At 34.9% G+C, this 16,433-nt stretch overlaps 1 protein-coding gene across 10 annotated transcripts in view; it reads left to right on the top strand.

Annotated features, from left to right (window-relative positions):
- The window catches only part of LOC143239603 (serine/threonine-protein kinase mig-15-like), a 119,721-nt gene that overhangs the window by 30,155 nt on the left and 73,133 nt on the right, over nt 1-16,433 (top strand). For all 10 annotated transcript variants that reach the window (XM_076480845.1, XM_076480852.1, XM_076480844.1 and 7 more), the window contains one exon: nt 7,207-7,263. In XM_076480845.1, the coding sequence (XP_076336960.1) occupies nt 7,207-7,263 (57 nt within the window). The remainder of the gene's footprint in view (nt 1-7,206; nt 7,264-16,433) is intronic.

Raw genomic sequence — 16,433 nt, 5'->3', positions numbered from 1 at the left:
CTCAGCGGAATGTCTGCGGACTTACAACGCTTAGAACCGGGTTTCGATACCCGTGGTGGGAAAAGCACAGATAGCCCATTGTGTAGCTTTGTGCTTAATTCAAAACAACAATATAACTGTATGTGGTGGCTAGAAAGCTATATTGATATAACGTATTAAATGTACGTAGTAAGTAAGAAAATACATCTCCAAATTGATTATTTAATAGTATTGTTAAATACTGCAGTGTATATATGCAAAACTTCTAGTAATAGTTATTGTAATGCATTTACTAAAATGCTTATTTTAATACTGCGATTGTTGTTTTTCTTACATATAATCAGTGTTTAAGAGGATTACAGTTTGTGTATAGTTCATCTAGTGTACAGTATATGACGTGTTCTGTCTGATTTTATCAGGAAAAGAAACAATCGAAGAGATTAGCTATACCGTCTTAACATTTACATACATAAATATAATTTGAAAAGGGACTTGAATAGCCATTAATGAAACTTGGCAATTTAACCAAACCTATATATTTTTAAGGAAGGTTGGAGTCATAGGTTTAGGAGACACTTTGACTGTATCACACAGCGTTGAAATTAGGGGCAGATTTGTGAGGTGAGGTTACTGATTTGATTTGTTAATCACAGCTATGTGGGTGGCGTGAGCATCAGTTGAAGGCCTGGCATGGCCAAGCGCGTAAGGCGTGCGACTCGTAATCCGAGGGTCGCGGGTTCGCGCCCGCGTCGCGCTAAACATGCTCGCCCTCCCAGCCGTGGGGGTGTATAATGTGACGGTCAATCCCACTATTCGTTGGCAAAAGAGTAGCCCAAGAGTTGGCGGTGGGTGGTGATGACTAGCTGCCTTCCCTCTAGTCTTACACTGCTAAATTAGGGACGGCTAGCACAGATAGCCCTCGAGTAGCTTTGTGCGAAATTCCAAAAAAAAACAAACAACAAACAAACAAGCATCAGTTGAACGTATGTTACAGTTTTAAAGATATTTTTGTCGTATTCAGCATTCTTATTATCGTATTTGATTACCTATATATATAGTAAAACGTAGCTGTGTATAAATACTCTTTAGTGATGCCCGTGTTATGTGATAATGGCATATCATTAAGCCTGGTGTTTAGAGAGATACAGAATTTTTATTTTATAAACTAATCAAGAACCGTTGTTCAATGGTGTTCAGGGTGTAAAAAATCAGAATCGTTTCTTAACATAGTACCGATTCGCACAAAGTTGTGTTTTCTCTTTTGTTTTGTTAATGGTGTTCTAAGCATATAATTTACGTGGAAGTATTATCCACGCAGACTTAGAGAGTTAGACTTATACAAAAACTGGAAATGGCAAGGTTTTTAGTTCAAGTCGTTGTACAGGATGACTGACGATGTTGAGCCAGAGAAGAACATAGTGCAAGATAACATGTGACATATGTTAGCATAATCATTTGTTGGATATAATTTACTCGCATACACTAAGTTTTTTTTCGTTTTGGTTACTACTCACACATCATAGACGGTGTTTTAACTACATCATTGGAGTAATTTTGGGAAACGCGCACATACAATCCATTTATTATATATGACTTGACTGTTCTCAAAACTATGCTTTAAATTACATTATACCATAATAAAGCTGGGATTGCTTTTACCGAAAAGAATTCCAACATTTTCTCATTAGATGAGCACTGTTTTGAAAAAAATATATTTTTGTAGGATGTCGAAATAATTATCAATCTTTATTTTATTGGCTTCCTTCCTCCGAAACACCTTGAACGTCTTCATATATAGATAGATTCGTCAAGAATAATTGTCAGTTAAATACAAACTTATATTCAATAAATTGCAACTAGTTGGAGTAGCTACCACGTAATGGCTTAGCGGTAAGTTTGAGGGCTTAAATGCAAAAATACCGAAAAATTGTGGTTTCGATATTCGCGGTGGACACAACGTAAATAGTTTGTTTGCTGTTTGTGCTTAACAGCAAAACAGAGTATCCATTTGTGAAAGTAATGATTGTGTGTTTAGTCAAATATCGTAAAGACATGAGTATGTAGGGGGCGGTAGGTGTCTAGATTTGATTCAGGCAAGACAAGTTTATGTCGTCGTTAGTTTACCAAATCATTGTGTAGAATTGGCTGTAAGCTTGTTCTTATAGTTTTGAGTTAAACTATATTCCTACTCTTGTATACATATTTACGCGTACGTTATATATACAAGTTGTACCAGTTTTATCCTTACCCTACGCATGCGCTCTAAATGTCATACCTGCAAAGTAACTGTGCAGCAGAGTCCAGTTATTTTTAGGCTTATTTTTTAAATGTGTTACGGTGGAAGATGAAGTTACTGTAGTTGATAACTTACCGAAATCAGCTTGATGTCAGGTCTTTATTAGAAGTGGCCCCCATAAGTTAAAGTTACGTGAATCAAATACTTGATTTTGTTTCTATCATAAGACGACTGGGTGTTTTGTTTTTTAATACACACACTGTTTTATCCTGGCTAGAAGGAATACGTAGAAATTTATTCATGTGAAAGGGAGGACAAAATCAAAAGATTTAGTATAAACTACCTAAATTCAACTAAAATCTTCCTATCCACATGTTGTCAAACTTTCCCTGTGTTTTAACCCATATTAGTAATAATTAGTTTTTAAAACTTGGCATAATAAATAGAGCTAAAATTAATTAGGCTATTTTTATAAGGTTTTTGAAGAAGAATGCATGAGTGAAGAATTAACCAATAAATAGAGATATCTTCTCGGTTGTAAGTAGTGAACAACTGTATGACAATGATTGTACGTCAACAGTGGAACGTCGGTTAGAAAGGAGGTAAAGTGTTACATAGTTTGCACGATCGGCAGTTCACAGAGAGTTAACAAAAGATAATGTTAAATGTCCATTGGGTGTGCAAATGTCTTATTGTTAAATTGTTCACGTTACACAGGGATTGAAACTCTCAATTCGTAGGAAATTTTAGTTGTCATAAAATTATATGGTCCTTACTCAAAAGCTATAAAACACCTACAAATAAATACATAGCTAACAAATGTCATGATAATTTAAAAATGAATTCCAAAGCATATCAGTACTTTGACACTAATTTTATGGATAAAACACCTGTTTCTCGCTACTTTCCCCCTCTTTCCAAAAGTCACATGGAAAGATTCTTCTAGTATTATGTGTTGTTCGAAAAGGCTGTAAAGGTAGGGTAACCCATATAAACAAAGCAGTATTAACGTGTTCACTGTGGTACGTACCCACATTCAATTTAGTCTTAAATTTCAATACGAGTCACATAAGAATCTTGATATAAAGCTTGAGAAACAATGGCTTATAAAGGTATTTAAATGTGAAACTAGTTGCTACTAACTGTGTATTTGCAGAGAAAATACAAGTTGCATAAATGTTAAAGTAATTTCAAATACTCATTGTGTATACAGGTTGCTGACTTTGACGAACCATGAAACTCTTATACCACGTGAAATTTACAATGTTAGTCAACTTAGAAACCTGAGACATCTACACTATCAGTTCTGTTTATTGCTGTTTTTAAAGCCATCTTCATGTTCAAACAACGTATTCAGTGAAGTCTTAAAAATACTTGTGGTATATGAAGTATATTTGGGAATTTTTTTTGTAAAGTTTTACATAGCTGATGTCACAGAGTATTTAAATTTTGTAGAAACTACACAAGCCTGTGTAAAACATGTGTTCATATTTTCTGTCCTCACAAAAGGATCTGGCGTTCAAGCATGGATACTGGAGCTTTGCCAGAAGGAAAGAGGTCTAGGTTTTAAATCGAATGATTGCTTGGCTTTTATGCAACCGAATGTTTTTTATTAATAAATATGTAATACATGCAGTGTGCCACTGCTTGCTCAGATGCTTAATTAGGACCAAGGACATACATATAGATGAGACTCCATGAATAGCTTCGCCCGAGTAACCAAGCAAAGCACGTGGTTTAATATTTCCTTCTCGAGTTGCAAAGAATGCACTTAACGATTGTCATTAGGTCATAGTGTATGCACAAGGAGTGACAAGAGTATTTACTTTAAAATACACTGATAAAATTGTAATAGTTATATTATTAGTTAACATAAGATGAAAAAGATTCAACACATATCAACACTGTACAGTATTACACAAATAGTTATCATTAGGACCGTTGCCCTTTTTTGATACACCTGGACCTGACGTTGGAAACTATAAATCTAAATTTGTTAGATTCTATTTCTTGCCAAAAATCAATATTACTGTGAACAAACGTTACATGCATTATTATTTAAAACAACACTGTTAAGTTCTTTTTTATTCTCAATTAAAATAACGACTAACACTGACCTTTTTTTTTGTCAACGAATTTTCCGGATTCAAAAATAAATTAGGTTTTTGTTTGTATCTCTAAATTTTAAAAAAATATTTCGTTATTTTTGATAGGCATTATTTTGATTGTACATTTTTATGTCAATTTCGATTTGTGTTCGTAAGTCTTTGGTTAATTATATGTGAATATATTTTGCTTACGAATACTTACGAGCATTTTATACTTTACTAGTTAAGTATAATTCACGCGTATTTTTTATTCAAAGTTAATTGTCTGACTGCACAAACAGGACTGAATAGAGAACAGCATAATTATTATACATGGGTAAATCAAATGGCTTGCACACATCTCAAAAAGCTGTGTTGAAATACTTTGATAAATTCACAATACCTCAGCTGTTTTCAACCCTGCTCTAAGTATTATGTTTGTCAGCGTGTCAAAGTTCTGTTACTTTTACCACAAGAAACTTGATTGGCTGTTTTTCCAGTGTATATACGATGGAATCAGTATGACGTATGAAAACGCCTCCTTTTTGTATTGGAAACCTTCAAATTTTTTTCATGCTTCTCGGAGAAGTACTATAACTGTTGTAAAAGTATGTTATTGTTGGCGATAATACGTTGTTAGATTTGTCTGCGTAAGAAATATTTTTCACATCATAAAAACATGAAGTGTAAAACAAATATTAATAATCAACCTCAGTTTAGCAACAATTATTAAGTAAAAGCTGTAAAACTAATGGTTTACGTTTAATTGTTTTATAGCAAACTGTATATAGTATGTGCATACTGTATTGTTTATCTGACGATTTTCAATCTCGTAGGAGTGCATGAACCATACCAAATTCATCGAGATAAAAAAAAAACAACAAAAAAACGTACGATACAGTTATGAATCTGTTTAAAGTGCAGAGCAGGTCATCCATCATTCTTGCTATACAAATAAACAAGTAACGTTAACGAAACATAATACAAAATATAAACATGTTCGAATTATTTTCATCTGTTATCATTTGCCTGTCCTAAGGATTGAGCATTCGAATTCCCATCACATCAAATATGCTCGCCTTTTCAGCTGTGGGAGCGTTATAACGTGACGGTTAATCTCGCTGTTCTTTGGTAAAGCAGTGGGTCAAGATTTAGTGATGACTAGCTGCCTTCCCTCTAAATTCGGAACAGCTAGTGCAGGCAGCTCTCGTGTAACCTTGCGCGAAATTAAAAGCAAATCGTTTACTTATTTTGCTTGTTTGTTCGTAGATGATTATTGTTTATTGAAGGAAGTAAAATTGTTGACTGTTATTTCGACTAATTGCCGTTTATTTTGTGTCTTTTCTCTGTGATATGTAAAATGATTGTATTTGAAAACATAACTTTTGAAAGGAAGCAACGTTTTACGAGTACATATCTTTTTGTTTCATATTCATCGTACAGAAATTTGTAGAAATGGGTGCTTCTTCAGTGGTTTGACAAGAAATCTGAACGAAGTTTTGTCATTTTACGGGCAGGCGATAAAAAAAAATTATAAATTTTCGAAAGTCTGGGAGAGTGTTTATGCAAGCTTTACGTTATCAACATCTGCAACATATGTGAACTGATCTCAAGAGCCCTAAAAATATCTGCTACGTACGCACATTCATGTGCATTGCATTCCAGTAGGCAATTGTATCTTGCCTCCGTTTTTTGCTTACCTTGTGTTTTAAACATTTTATGCTAAACAGGCACCTGGTATTAGACTTTACGTCCACCATGCTGACGAATTTGTATGATGACATTACTCGAAAACATTTTTCGTGTAGTAGGAATATAATATCCATGGGGTTTTGAGTCCGTTTTACTTCACCCTACAGTAACCTAAATTAATTGAGGTATATGGATGATGATGTGACATTTCACCGCATTCATTATTCAATATTATATTGAGAACGAAGTGTTTAGTGATTGTATGTATGTGTTAAAATTTGTTTATTTTTTGTTCCAGAGGTGAAGTTAAAAATATAACCCATGACGTAAATCATTTGTTGATTGGCCTTTAAGTCATAGATTTTTTTTTTATCAATTTAACCTCTGGTGAAAAAGAAACAAAATCTTTTTTTTAAAACACGTTAAGATATATGATCATTATTCGTGGATTAACCAGTGTTTGTATAGAATATATAACGCAGCATCCGTGTAGTATTGGATTAAGTGCACTTTATGGCACAGTTCTTGCTAAGACTATATAAAGATTTGCAAATTATACAAGTTTAGTTGTGAATTGATTTGGTATACTGTACTATAAATTCTGTTTGTATTTAATACATTTATTTTGGATGTAGTTATCTCTCAGGGAAGGGACAGTAGAAGTATTGTTAAGATATCAGTGGATTATAGTTTTAAAGTTTGATTTCTTATTTGTAGATTCTGGACGTTATGTTATAGGTAAACTCAGAAAACTTCTCATTAGAATGTTAACCATAATTAAAATATATTTTTACGTGCGTATATTTTATGATGAGTTTCGGTAAACAGTATTAAAATGTGATTAATTCTGTAATACCCCAAACGCCATTTTATCTTTGGAGGCGTTATAATGTGATGGTTGATCAAACCTAGTATTCATTGATTAAAACAACAAGTAGCCCAAGAGTTGTCTGTGGTTTGGCTAGCTGCCCCTTGTCTAATCATTACTACTAAATTAGAGAGGGCTAGCGCACGTAGCACTCGAGTAGCTTTTCCGCGAAAATAAAAAAAAATCAATTTGTAAGAACTCTGATTTATCTCCATTTTCTGCTGGATAACATGCATATTAGTTTATTTGATGATAGTCACTGATCGTTTCCTTTAGTTGTTTTGATTTCATTATTTTATTGGCAATAACTCTAAATTAATAATTATTTTCTTAATGTGTTTTAGGGTCGCCATACGAAGACCGGGCAGTTGGCTGCTATTAAAATCATGGATGTTAACGAGGTAAGTTCATCAGACTATCTACATGTGTATAATGTTCACATCAATTTATTTGTATGTATGTCTTAACATCAGCTGATTCACTGATCTGTGCGAATTAACTCTCATAGTATTATTTGTAAATTTTCACCATTTAAAATGTGAGAGAATGCTTTACAAAATAAAATTCTGTACTTCTAAACATAACGGTAAAAGCATAAATAGTTCCGAAGTTTTCACACATTCGCAGAACGATAGCTGAGTAATGTATTTCACCATTTTGAAGTTGTCTGTAAAGAAGTTGTCTAATGAGCATGCGTATTTTACTTTAATGCTTCTTAGTTTTTTATTGATTTATTGAAATTTCTCCGAACACAATTTTATATTGAATTTTAAATTTTATACACATTGGGTGTCTAATATATAAGCAGGCTTAAAAATTTGACGTGCTTCTTTCGAAGATTTCAGTAGCGTCTATTGTAATCGGCAAACCAGGTTTAGAAACTGTAACGCCGTTAAAATAGAACGGAGATGGCAGACGGTACCAAGGACTTAAGAAGGGGAGGCACTCGGTTCTATATGAAGGAAACAAGTAGAATGTTTTTTCAATTATATTTGAGAAAATTATAAGACACGCCTTAATGTTGCGACTTCAGAGTTCAGAATATTCAACCAAATTTTCTGTTTAACTTTTTCCTTTAATATTAAATAACTATTAATTAGCCTGTCCTGGGGCGGCATAAAGTGTAAGGTTTGTAGTTTTATTTAAATACTTGTTATGCCAAAACTTTCATGTTACTGACTTTCGCTGATATTATAATGTATAAAGAAATTCAGTAGCAAAAAATGAATATTCGTTTGAATTACAAGGTCAGTTAGTGCATGAGATGATTGTAAGGAATGATGTTTGTTTCCGTATAATGTTGGCCCGGCATGGCCAGGTGGGTTAAGGCGTTCGACTCGTAATCTGAGGATCGTGGGTTCAAATCCCTATCACACCAAACGTGCCCGCCCTTTCAGCCGTGGGGGCGTTATATGTGACGTTCAATCTCACTATTCGTTGGTAAAAGAGTAGCCCAAAAGTTGGCGGCGGGTGGTGATGACTAGCTGCCTTCCCTCTCGTCTTACACTGCTAAATAAAGGACGGCTAGCGCAGATAGCCCTCATGTAGCTTTACGCGAAATTGAAATAACAAACAAACCATAAAATGTTATTATTCAGAAGATGTAAAAACAACAACAAAAAACGCGTGACTTTTAAGTTGGTAACTAATTTTGTTCATTAAAATTGTTAAACCTTTCAGTATTTTTAGTTACTTATAATATGCTTTATGTGATTAGTTTAGAAATAATTGGGGCAGTGTTCAGTAATTATTACATTCCGTTTTAAGACAAAACAACATTTGTATAGCATTAACATATACTTTTAGTTTTGGATATCACATTGTAAGCTTGAAAGTAGAACGTTGTCATTTTCAGTCTGTGGTTTTCAACTTTTAAGATCAAAATCTGCGTTTATGAATAACCTACTGTTTTTCTTTTTGGGTGTGAACCCTAGTAGAACAGGTCGAGTATCCAGTCGTTTCTCACCACGTTTAAATTGGTTATTTATAAGCAGAACTTCTACTTTTTAACGCGAGCTTTTTAATAAGTAGAAATAAATAGTTTTTGTTAACCCGAGTTTCTTTTCTGCCTATTCACGCGTGTCCGTGCTGCCACTCTAATTTTCATCCCTTTGTAAACCTACGTGATGGGTTTTAAAAAAATCGATGAACATTATTCTTAGTTTTGTACTACAGCTGCAATTTCCGCGGGTTTGAAGACTGGGTAGTGTTGTGATCCGTTTCTGCCATTGTAACATGAATATATATATACATCTTGAAGCTATCATTTTCACCTTTAATTGTTCATGCATTTCATCCTTAAGCCTAAGAATTTCGTAACATAAAGAGCGTATACTGGAAATGAAATTTTATGGACTTTATTTTTCTGGGACACATGAGAGACACGGCATGGCCAAGTGATTAAAGCACTCGACTCATAATCGGAGGGTCGCGGATTCGAATCCCCGTAACACCAAACATGCTTGTCCTTTCAGCCGTGGGTGCGTTGTAATGTGATGGTCAATCCCACTTATTCGTTGGCAAAAGAGAAGTCAAGAGTTGGCAGTGGGTGGTGATGACTAGCTGCCTTCCCTCTGGTCTTACACTACTAAATTAGGGACGACTAGCACAGATAGCCCTCGTGTAGCTTTGCGCGAAAGTCTAAACAAATCAGACACGTGATAGTGAATAATTTTTTTATCTTTGAGCTGAAGTCTTTTCATGTATTGTTCAAATAGATGCAGTAAAAAAGAACCACCAACTTCAAGTGTAGTGGAATTAAACGTTCCTTTAAAAATATATTTTTTTTCCAAAGTTTGGTAAAATCTGTAAATTAATACCAGATGTTTAAATACTACATAAAGAATTATGTATAGTTATTAGGATATAAAAGTGTAGGGGATAATTTAACTTATTGTGACAGTATTGCTATTTAATCAATGAGAGTGGATATAATAGTTTAGAATTATGTTCATTTGAAGTTCACTGCCCCTTTTTTTTATAGAATAGCTTACGAAAGTTATGAATCTGCGTATTTATTTTTACTTATCGTGCTTTTGGTATTTCGAAATCTGTTATACCTTTTATGTGTGAGCACTGATGATATTTTTTGTTTTAGTTTTGTAACACGTGCACGCGATCGTGTTTTGCATTTACATCTTGCGAGTTTAACCGTTGAAATGTTGCTATCACGACAAAAATGTAATCACGATAACAGCTTTCAGTTGTATTAGTAATATGTTTTAATGTTGAACTCGTGCTTCCACATGTATGGTGCGCCTGCGTCTCAAGAATTTTCGAACACAAAGTATGGCTAAAAAAAGTGCAGGTCTAACAAGATTTGTATCGATCTTCATCGTACTTCATATGGCAGTTATTTGGAAACTTATTCAAAGTACGTATTATTATTATTATTACTTTAAAGCTTAGAATAATCATCTTCTGCTACTGGCACAGAAAATTAAATAAATTGATGGTTTTTTAATTTGAGTCTCTTCGTTTTTGCATTGTGAAAAAAACATCGTAAATTAACTAATCTGGCATTGCTTATAAAGAAATTCCACCGTACATTTTTGTTTACGTACACATCCTAGATAATTCCTACACAAAACGAGAGTTGCTTGTATTTTTTAGAGAAACTTAAATAGAAACGTAAGAAAGGTATATTTAGTTATCCATAATTTTTCCAAGGTTAGTGTTTTGCTTCACGTTAAATACATAGCTTGCTCCAATCAAAAGTTAGAAAACAACTCGTTTCTTTGATATACTTGAATAAATTGTTGTTTTACTTTTAATACGTTCTTATCTATGTAGGGTGCATGCTTTGATCAGAAGATAATAGACCCTCTCTTTTTCCCCGAATGCGAACAATTAGAAATAAAATGAACCGGCTCGTTAAGAAACTAAGGTACAAACTTCTTATTACATTTGGTCTGTAACTGATGGAATGGATTTGTGAAGGTTGGTTGATCGATTTTTATGGGCACCATTTTAGCTAACGGAAGCGGCAAACTATCCTCTCTGTGTAACTAGCCAGATGTTCCATCGTAACCTTGCTTGCATTCTCGAGTTGTTTCGTGGACCACGTGGGGGCGAAGCGTCACTATGGAAACGTTAAGTGTTTAGTACCACTTGGTATTCTAAATGCGGCATGAGACCGGAGCTCTCTATAGAAAAGGGGGGATGGGGAAAGCTTGCACGTGTTTCACACTGTGCGATGAACTTTTAAAAGACATAGTTAAGTTGTCTGGAGCATTGTGTGCATGTGTTTGTTTTTGAACGCTAGACGTGCATAGAAAACCAAAACAGCAGTAGAGGATTTACAGTTTAGTTAATGTTTGAAAGCTTTGAGTAATTATTTCCAAAAAAAAGAAAAAATTAGTGATAATAGATATATAGTTAACTACATAATTATATGGGTTAAATTATATCACTTAGGATACAACCAATAATAAAAAAAGGCATGTAATCAGCAATACTGCATAAATTGACCGAAAACTGCAAAGTCAACAGATGTATAATCAACATTCACGTACTTTTGATGTTTCAGAATCCTCATGCGTGTGTGGTTAGATATATATAGAATGAGTCTAAAATAACTCATTATTATACCTAGGCTAAGGTGGTTTGAAGGTGTTATCTATCACCTTTTATTACGGCAGAGGCGCAAGGTATCCAAAAATTTGGGATAGACCAAACCGAATAACGTTTTGCTGATGTTAATACACTAATATTCACGTGCATTTCCTCTGTTATGTAGAGCGTTGCACGCGTAACAGTTGTATGTTTTTGTGTGAAGTGGCAGTCGTACAATAAGAGTGGGGATCAAAGAGTATTCTCAAATATTTATTGTAAATATACAGTACACAAACAATATCTATAATGCAATAAACACTATACATAGAAATACAGCATGTATACACAGTATGCGCAGGGACGACTTAACTATGTTTATCAACGATACACATGAATGCGAATCCATAAAAACATCACGAATAACATTTGCCTTATTTACTTCTTTTTCTGATTCAACGGACAGCACCATTAAGTCACTGAGACGTGGCCATTCCAGGGTGTTACGGAGTTGTTGAGAATATTCAGTACATGTAAAGAGGTCGAGCCTTTCATCTCGGGGAATTTTTCTGCATCTGGAGACATTAAGTAATCAGTGGACACGAAGAGTTTCAACACGATTTCAGAAAATGGAATTATTAGATCATTCAAAATTGAATACAACTTTTCATTAAAGAATTCGACTCCCTAACGACCTATGCCATTTAACATAACTTTAAAATGAAGATCCAGCGTACAGGAATTCTTTATAGCATCAGATTTTGAATAATAACGATATTACTCAATATTTAATTGTGATAAAACGGTGGTCTAAAGATTCCCCATATCTCATAACTTAAGATTCTGAGATTTAAACTGGGTGTGATATTATCACCTTGCAGATATTTGAAAACCGTATGACATAATTCCAAAGTTCACCCATCGTGAGCAGAGTTCAAAGTTTAAAGTTTTCAAGAGGAATAAAGTTAAACCAGCAGTTTCACCGTTAAATATACCATCTTGTACAGTAGATTGTAAGGTATGTTTCACAACAGTACTTCTACTGACAAGTACATTACAACTTTCAGTTCGGTTTGACCAACGTTGGTTGCTGCATGCCAGTTCCTTCAGACAGCAGTTGCTCTTGAAGCCTTTGGAGAAATGTACCACCTTGTGTTCCCTTCAATAAATGAAAACAATTTCTGGACTACTACAGATAAATTTCTTGTCCTTTTCTTCTTCGTAGATGTGTTCACGATCAGTAAATTGAAGTGGTGTGCAAAGCAGTGCGTCTAATATGCATTTGGAGTCAAATCTGCCCTCATAATAGAACACGCTACCTTATATAGTAAATATTAAATTACCTCTTCATTTTCATTAAAACTTTTTACAATAAATCAAAGATGTTCTTATTTCCTGCACTGTGGGTGTTGTGACCAGGTAACTGGAATGACTTTTATTAATTTCACCTAGAATGGCCCCACAAAAAATTTCAGTAATTGTACATATTATTTAATTGTGAGATGAGTATGAGGTTAACCAGGATATTGAGGAGGAATACTTTTGGATTTTCGTAGATACTCGATAAAATCTGGATTCCAACAAGTAATAAGCTCATAACCTCAAAGTATTTGTAACTTAAATTATCATGTCTGTGCTGCTACTATTTATTTCCCAGTAATAACTTTCTGTTGCTTACTGAGAAATATATGGACACTTGTTGAAATTGCTTCACACTTTCATACATTCTGCATGATGGTGGCTATTGAAATGTCGCATCTTAATGAAGTTTGCTAAAGCCCTGGGATGGAAAGCATAGTGATTTTACACTCCAACCAGAAGCGTGAATTAAACAGCTGATGTTGAAAACATCATTTTTATACTGTTGAAATTAGTCTTGGGATAAGAGTCTAGTTTCAGTTGGATAGGTCCATGAGTGATAGGCTTCTCAGAAAAGTCGATCCACTGGCATCACACAGCCACAAGTTTATTGCGAATCTGGAGACAAGAGCTAATGTCAAAACTGCAGCAGCAGGAGAGCATAAGCATATTAGACAAATGCTGTGGAACGTTTAGCTTGATCAGGGATCAAAGATGTGTCATAAGAAAGCAAAGCAACCAGAATTTCTTTATATTTTCACTTACATTTCTTGAAATATAAAATATATTTCCAATATTATAGCTTTAGTATGTCATTTGCTGGTTTTATTGTTTCATGAATCATAGTAAACGATTATTGGGGCCTTAAAGAACCAGATAGTCATCCGAGGCACTCGTATTGTCTGTTCCAAAATTGACAGTTTTTTTCAGGCATGTAAAGTCAAATAAACCCTGTGCCAGTAATGTTTTTTATTTGAACGTAAACTTTCAAGTTAATTCGTGATGATGAGAATCCCACTTGAAATAAACATGTATTTTCAAGACAACTGGTATAGGTATTAGCACTTTAATTAAAATACAGAACAACGTTTCTATCTTCTTAAGTGATCTTCAGGTTAACAAAGAGTTTTGTGAACATAAAGGTGACCTAAGGAAGTCGAAACGTTGTTCCGTACTTTATTTTAATTAAAGTACTAATACTCATACTCGGCCGTTTCGAGAATACACTTTCATGTAAACTCGTATTATTGTCACATAGTACAAACACAACAATGTAGAACATTACATGAAGTGCAACAATTAACATGTAAGAAACAAACATATAGCAGATGTCGCGTTACATCAGTTAAATAATTATACACATTACAAGGAAAATGTACAATATTTTTATATCTCTTACCCAACAAAGAGCTCAAAATCTCTTTGAGTAATCTCAAAAACAGATGCAAAGCAATCGAGGGCGCTCAGAAGAGACCTTCTCTTCGCCCTTCTCGTGAAGTTAAATTTAACTGGGCTAGTGATTAGTGATTAATGGCTAAACCGACAAGATTTAAAATTAACGAGATTATGCTGCAATCTGGTGACAAAGGTCCGTTGGTGATCTTAAAAAAACACAAGAGGATAGGGATCTGAAGGTCCAAAAACCTCAGAATTTGCTGTGTGTGTGTGTGTGGGGGGGGAAGTACCCCGAGAAAACCTACTTTCACAATCAGAGCTCTGAATAATCAACCTTGATCGTGCTTGGAAGTTGTTGAAAAGGAAATCTTGGTTAGTAAAGCTTTAAAAAAACACACAAAAAAACGGTAAAACGCATGAGTTAAATCAACGATGGGTAAAAAAAAACGATCTAAGGCACCAGAAGGATAAAGATAGGCTGTTCGTGGATATAAAACAGTGATCAATTTCTATATGTATCGATGAGCCGTTCAATTTCTGTCTGGAACGATTGGTGTCTTCTTACGAATCTGGTTTGTGTCTTCTTGCTGAACGCGATGTTGATGTCTGTAGCGGTTGATACGTCTGTAGTCTTAACGTGCGTCGGTTGAGTCTGGCATGAAGCTGTCTTCTTTGGTTTGAGTCGTTGCTGAAGAGTAATGTCAACGTTAGTCAGAGAATCCTTGTCTTTTTTTCTTAGTATTAAGTGTAGAAATGCTGCTGGCAGCAGAGATAATGGTCATACATGGAGATGGAAAGCTTACTGGACGAGGGGTCTGTCAATGATTGACAGACTAGACATGTTGAACAGTTGTTGGTCGACGCCGGGTACGTTCGGCACTAAAATGAAAATACTGTAGGGTATATCCGTGGTTAAGTATAGAATCAGCTACCTGATTACGCTCGGTCATGACTTTAACAACGTTAGTTGGTAATCCTGTGGTCTTGAAGTGGATTATGTGGGCTGCATGGAGTTTCGTGGAAGTTTTTATCTCCAGAGAATGTTGAATTTCGGCTGGAGTGATAGAGAGATGAACGTTCTTAATAAACACCGAGTATAAGCTACTGGAACTTTTGGTGGGAGTGCACTGGACGATGATATTTGCATTCCACGGTTTTCATAGATAAGCGTGGTCCTGGAGTGTTGAGGGCTGCAGTAATATACCTTCTCGGCGAAATATTCTTGTTTTTCTAGGATCAACTATTTGGGTTTGAACTGGTCGATGAAAGCAATAATCTGACGAGGGGAGAAATCCAACGGTAATCCGTCAAGAATTACCGAGGTTACTGATGATGTTGGCAAAGAAGGAAACTTGTACAATGAAGACAGCATGGCAGCGAGGAATTCACACGTCTGAACATTTCAGCTACTAGTCGAGGAAGTGCTTTCAGTTCAATATGTAACTGAACAGAACAAAAGTTGCTATTATACGTTTTCTCAATCTTTACTAGAAGTACATCCGGTTTTGTAACTTGGTATTTTAATTTTTTAAACTTTACTTGCAGTATATCAGGTTTCAAGATACTTGCCACTGTTCAGAAAAACCAAATGTAGGTTTAAATGTGAACGTGTCGATAAGTTCAATATAAAAAATACAAACATTTCAAAAACTCAGGTAGCAACGAATGTTCCGATTCAGTAAAAAGATCGTTGATGTGTACACCCTTGTGCAAATTAATTGAAACAAGACAGAAGATTACGATTTTTTCAATTTTTTGCGTTTTATTTCTGAGAATCCAAAAATGACTCACAAATTAATACATGATATGACCGCCTTTATTTTTTTTTTTTCAGAAGATCATTATTCCGCTTTGGCATCGAGTCCACGAGTTGACTGCAATCTTTACTAATTTTTGGATCGCGGCACCACACCTCAATTATGTCCTCAATTAGCTTATTTTTCGTAGTACAGTCTTTTCCCCGAAGATTTTCTTTACAAATCGCCCAAAGATTTTCAATAGGATTAAAGTCCGGATAGTTTCCAGGCCGGTCCAGCACCTTTATTCGCGTTGTAGTCATAAAATTCTTCACAAGTTTCGATGTGTGACACGGAGCCAGATCTTGCTGAAAAATGCCAGATCCATCTGGAAATCTCTTTTTCAATTCTGGAACAACTCTTCTCTGCAAAACTTTGACGTACTGTGGTCCTCGCATCATACCTTCTTCTATATGTAAGCCTCCGACGCCACAGTAGCTGAAAAAGCCCCAAAACATCTTCAAGGGATG

The sequence above is a fragment of the Tachypleus tridentatus genome, chromosome 13, assembly GCF_004210375.1.
Source record: "Tachypleus tridentatus isolate NWPU-2018 chromosome 13, ASM421037v1, whole genome shotgun sequence".
In the NCBI taxonomy this organism is placed as follows: Eukaryota; Metazoa; Arthropoda; class Merostomata; order Xiphosura; family Limulidae; genus Tachypleus; species Tachypleus tridentatus.
Note: the sequence above shows the minus strand (reverse complement) of the source record. Positions and strands in the feature narration are given on the sequence as shown.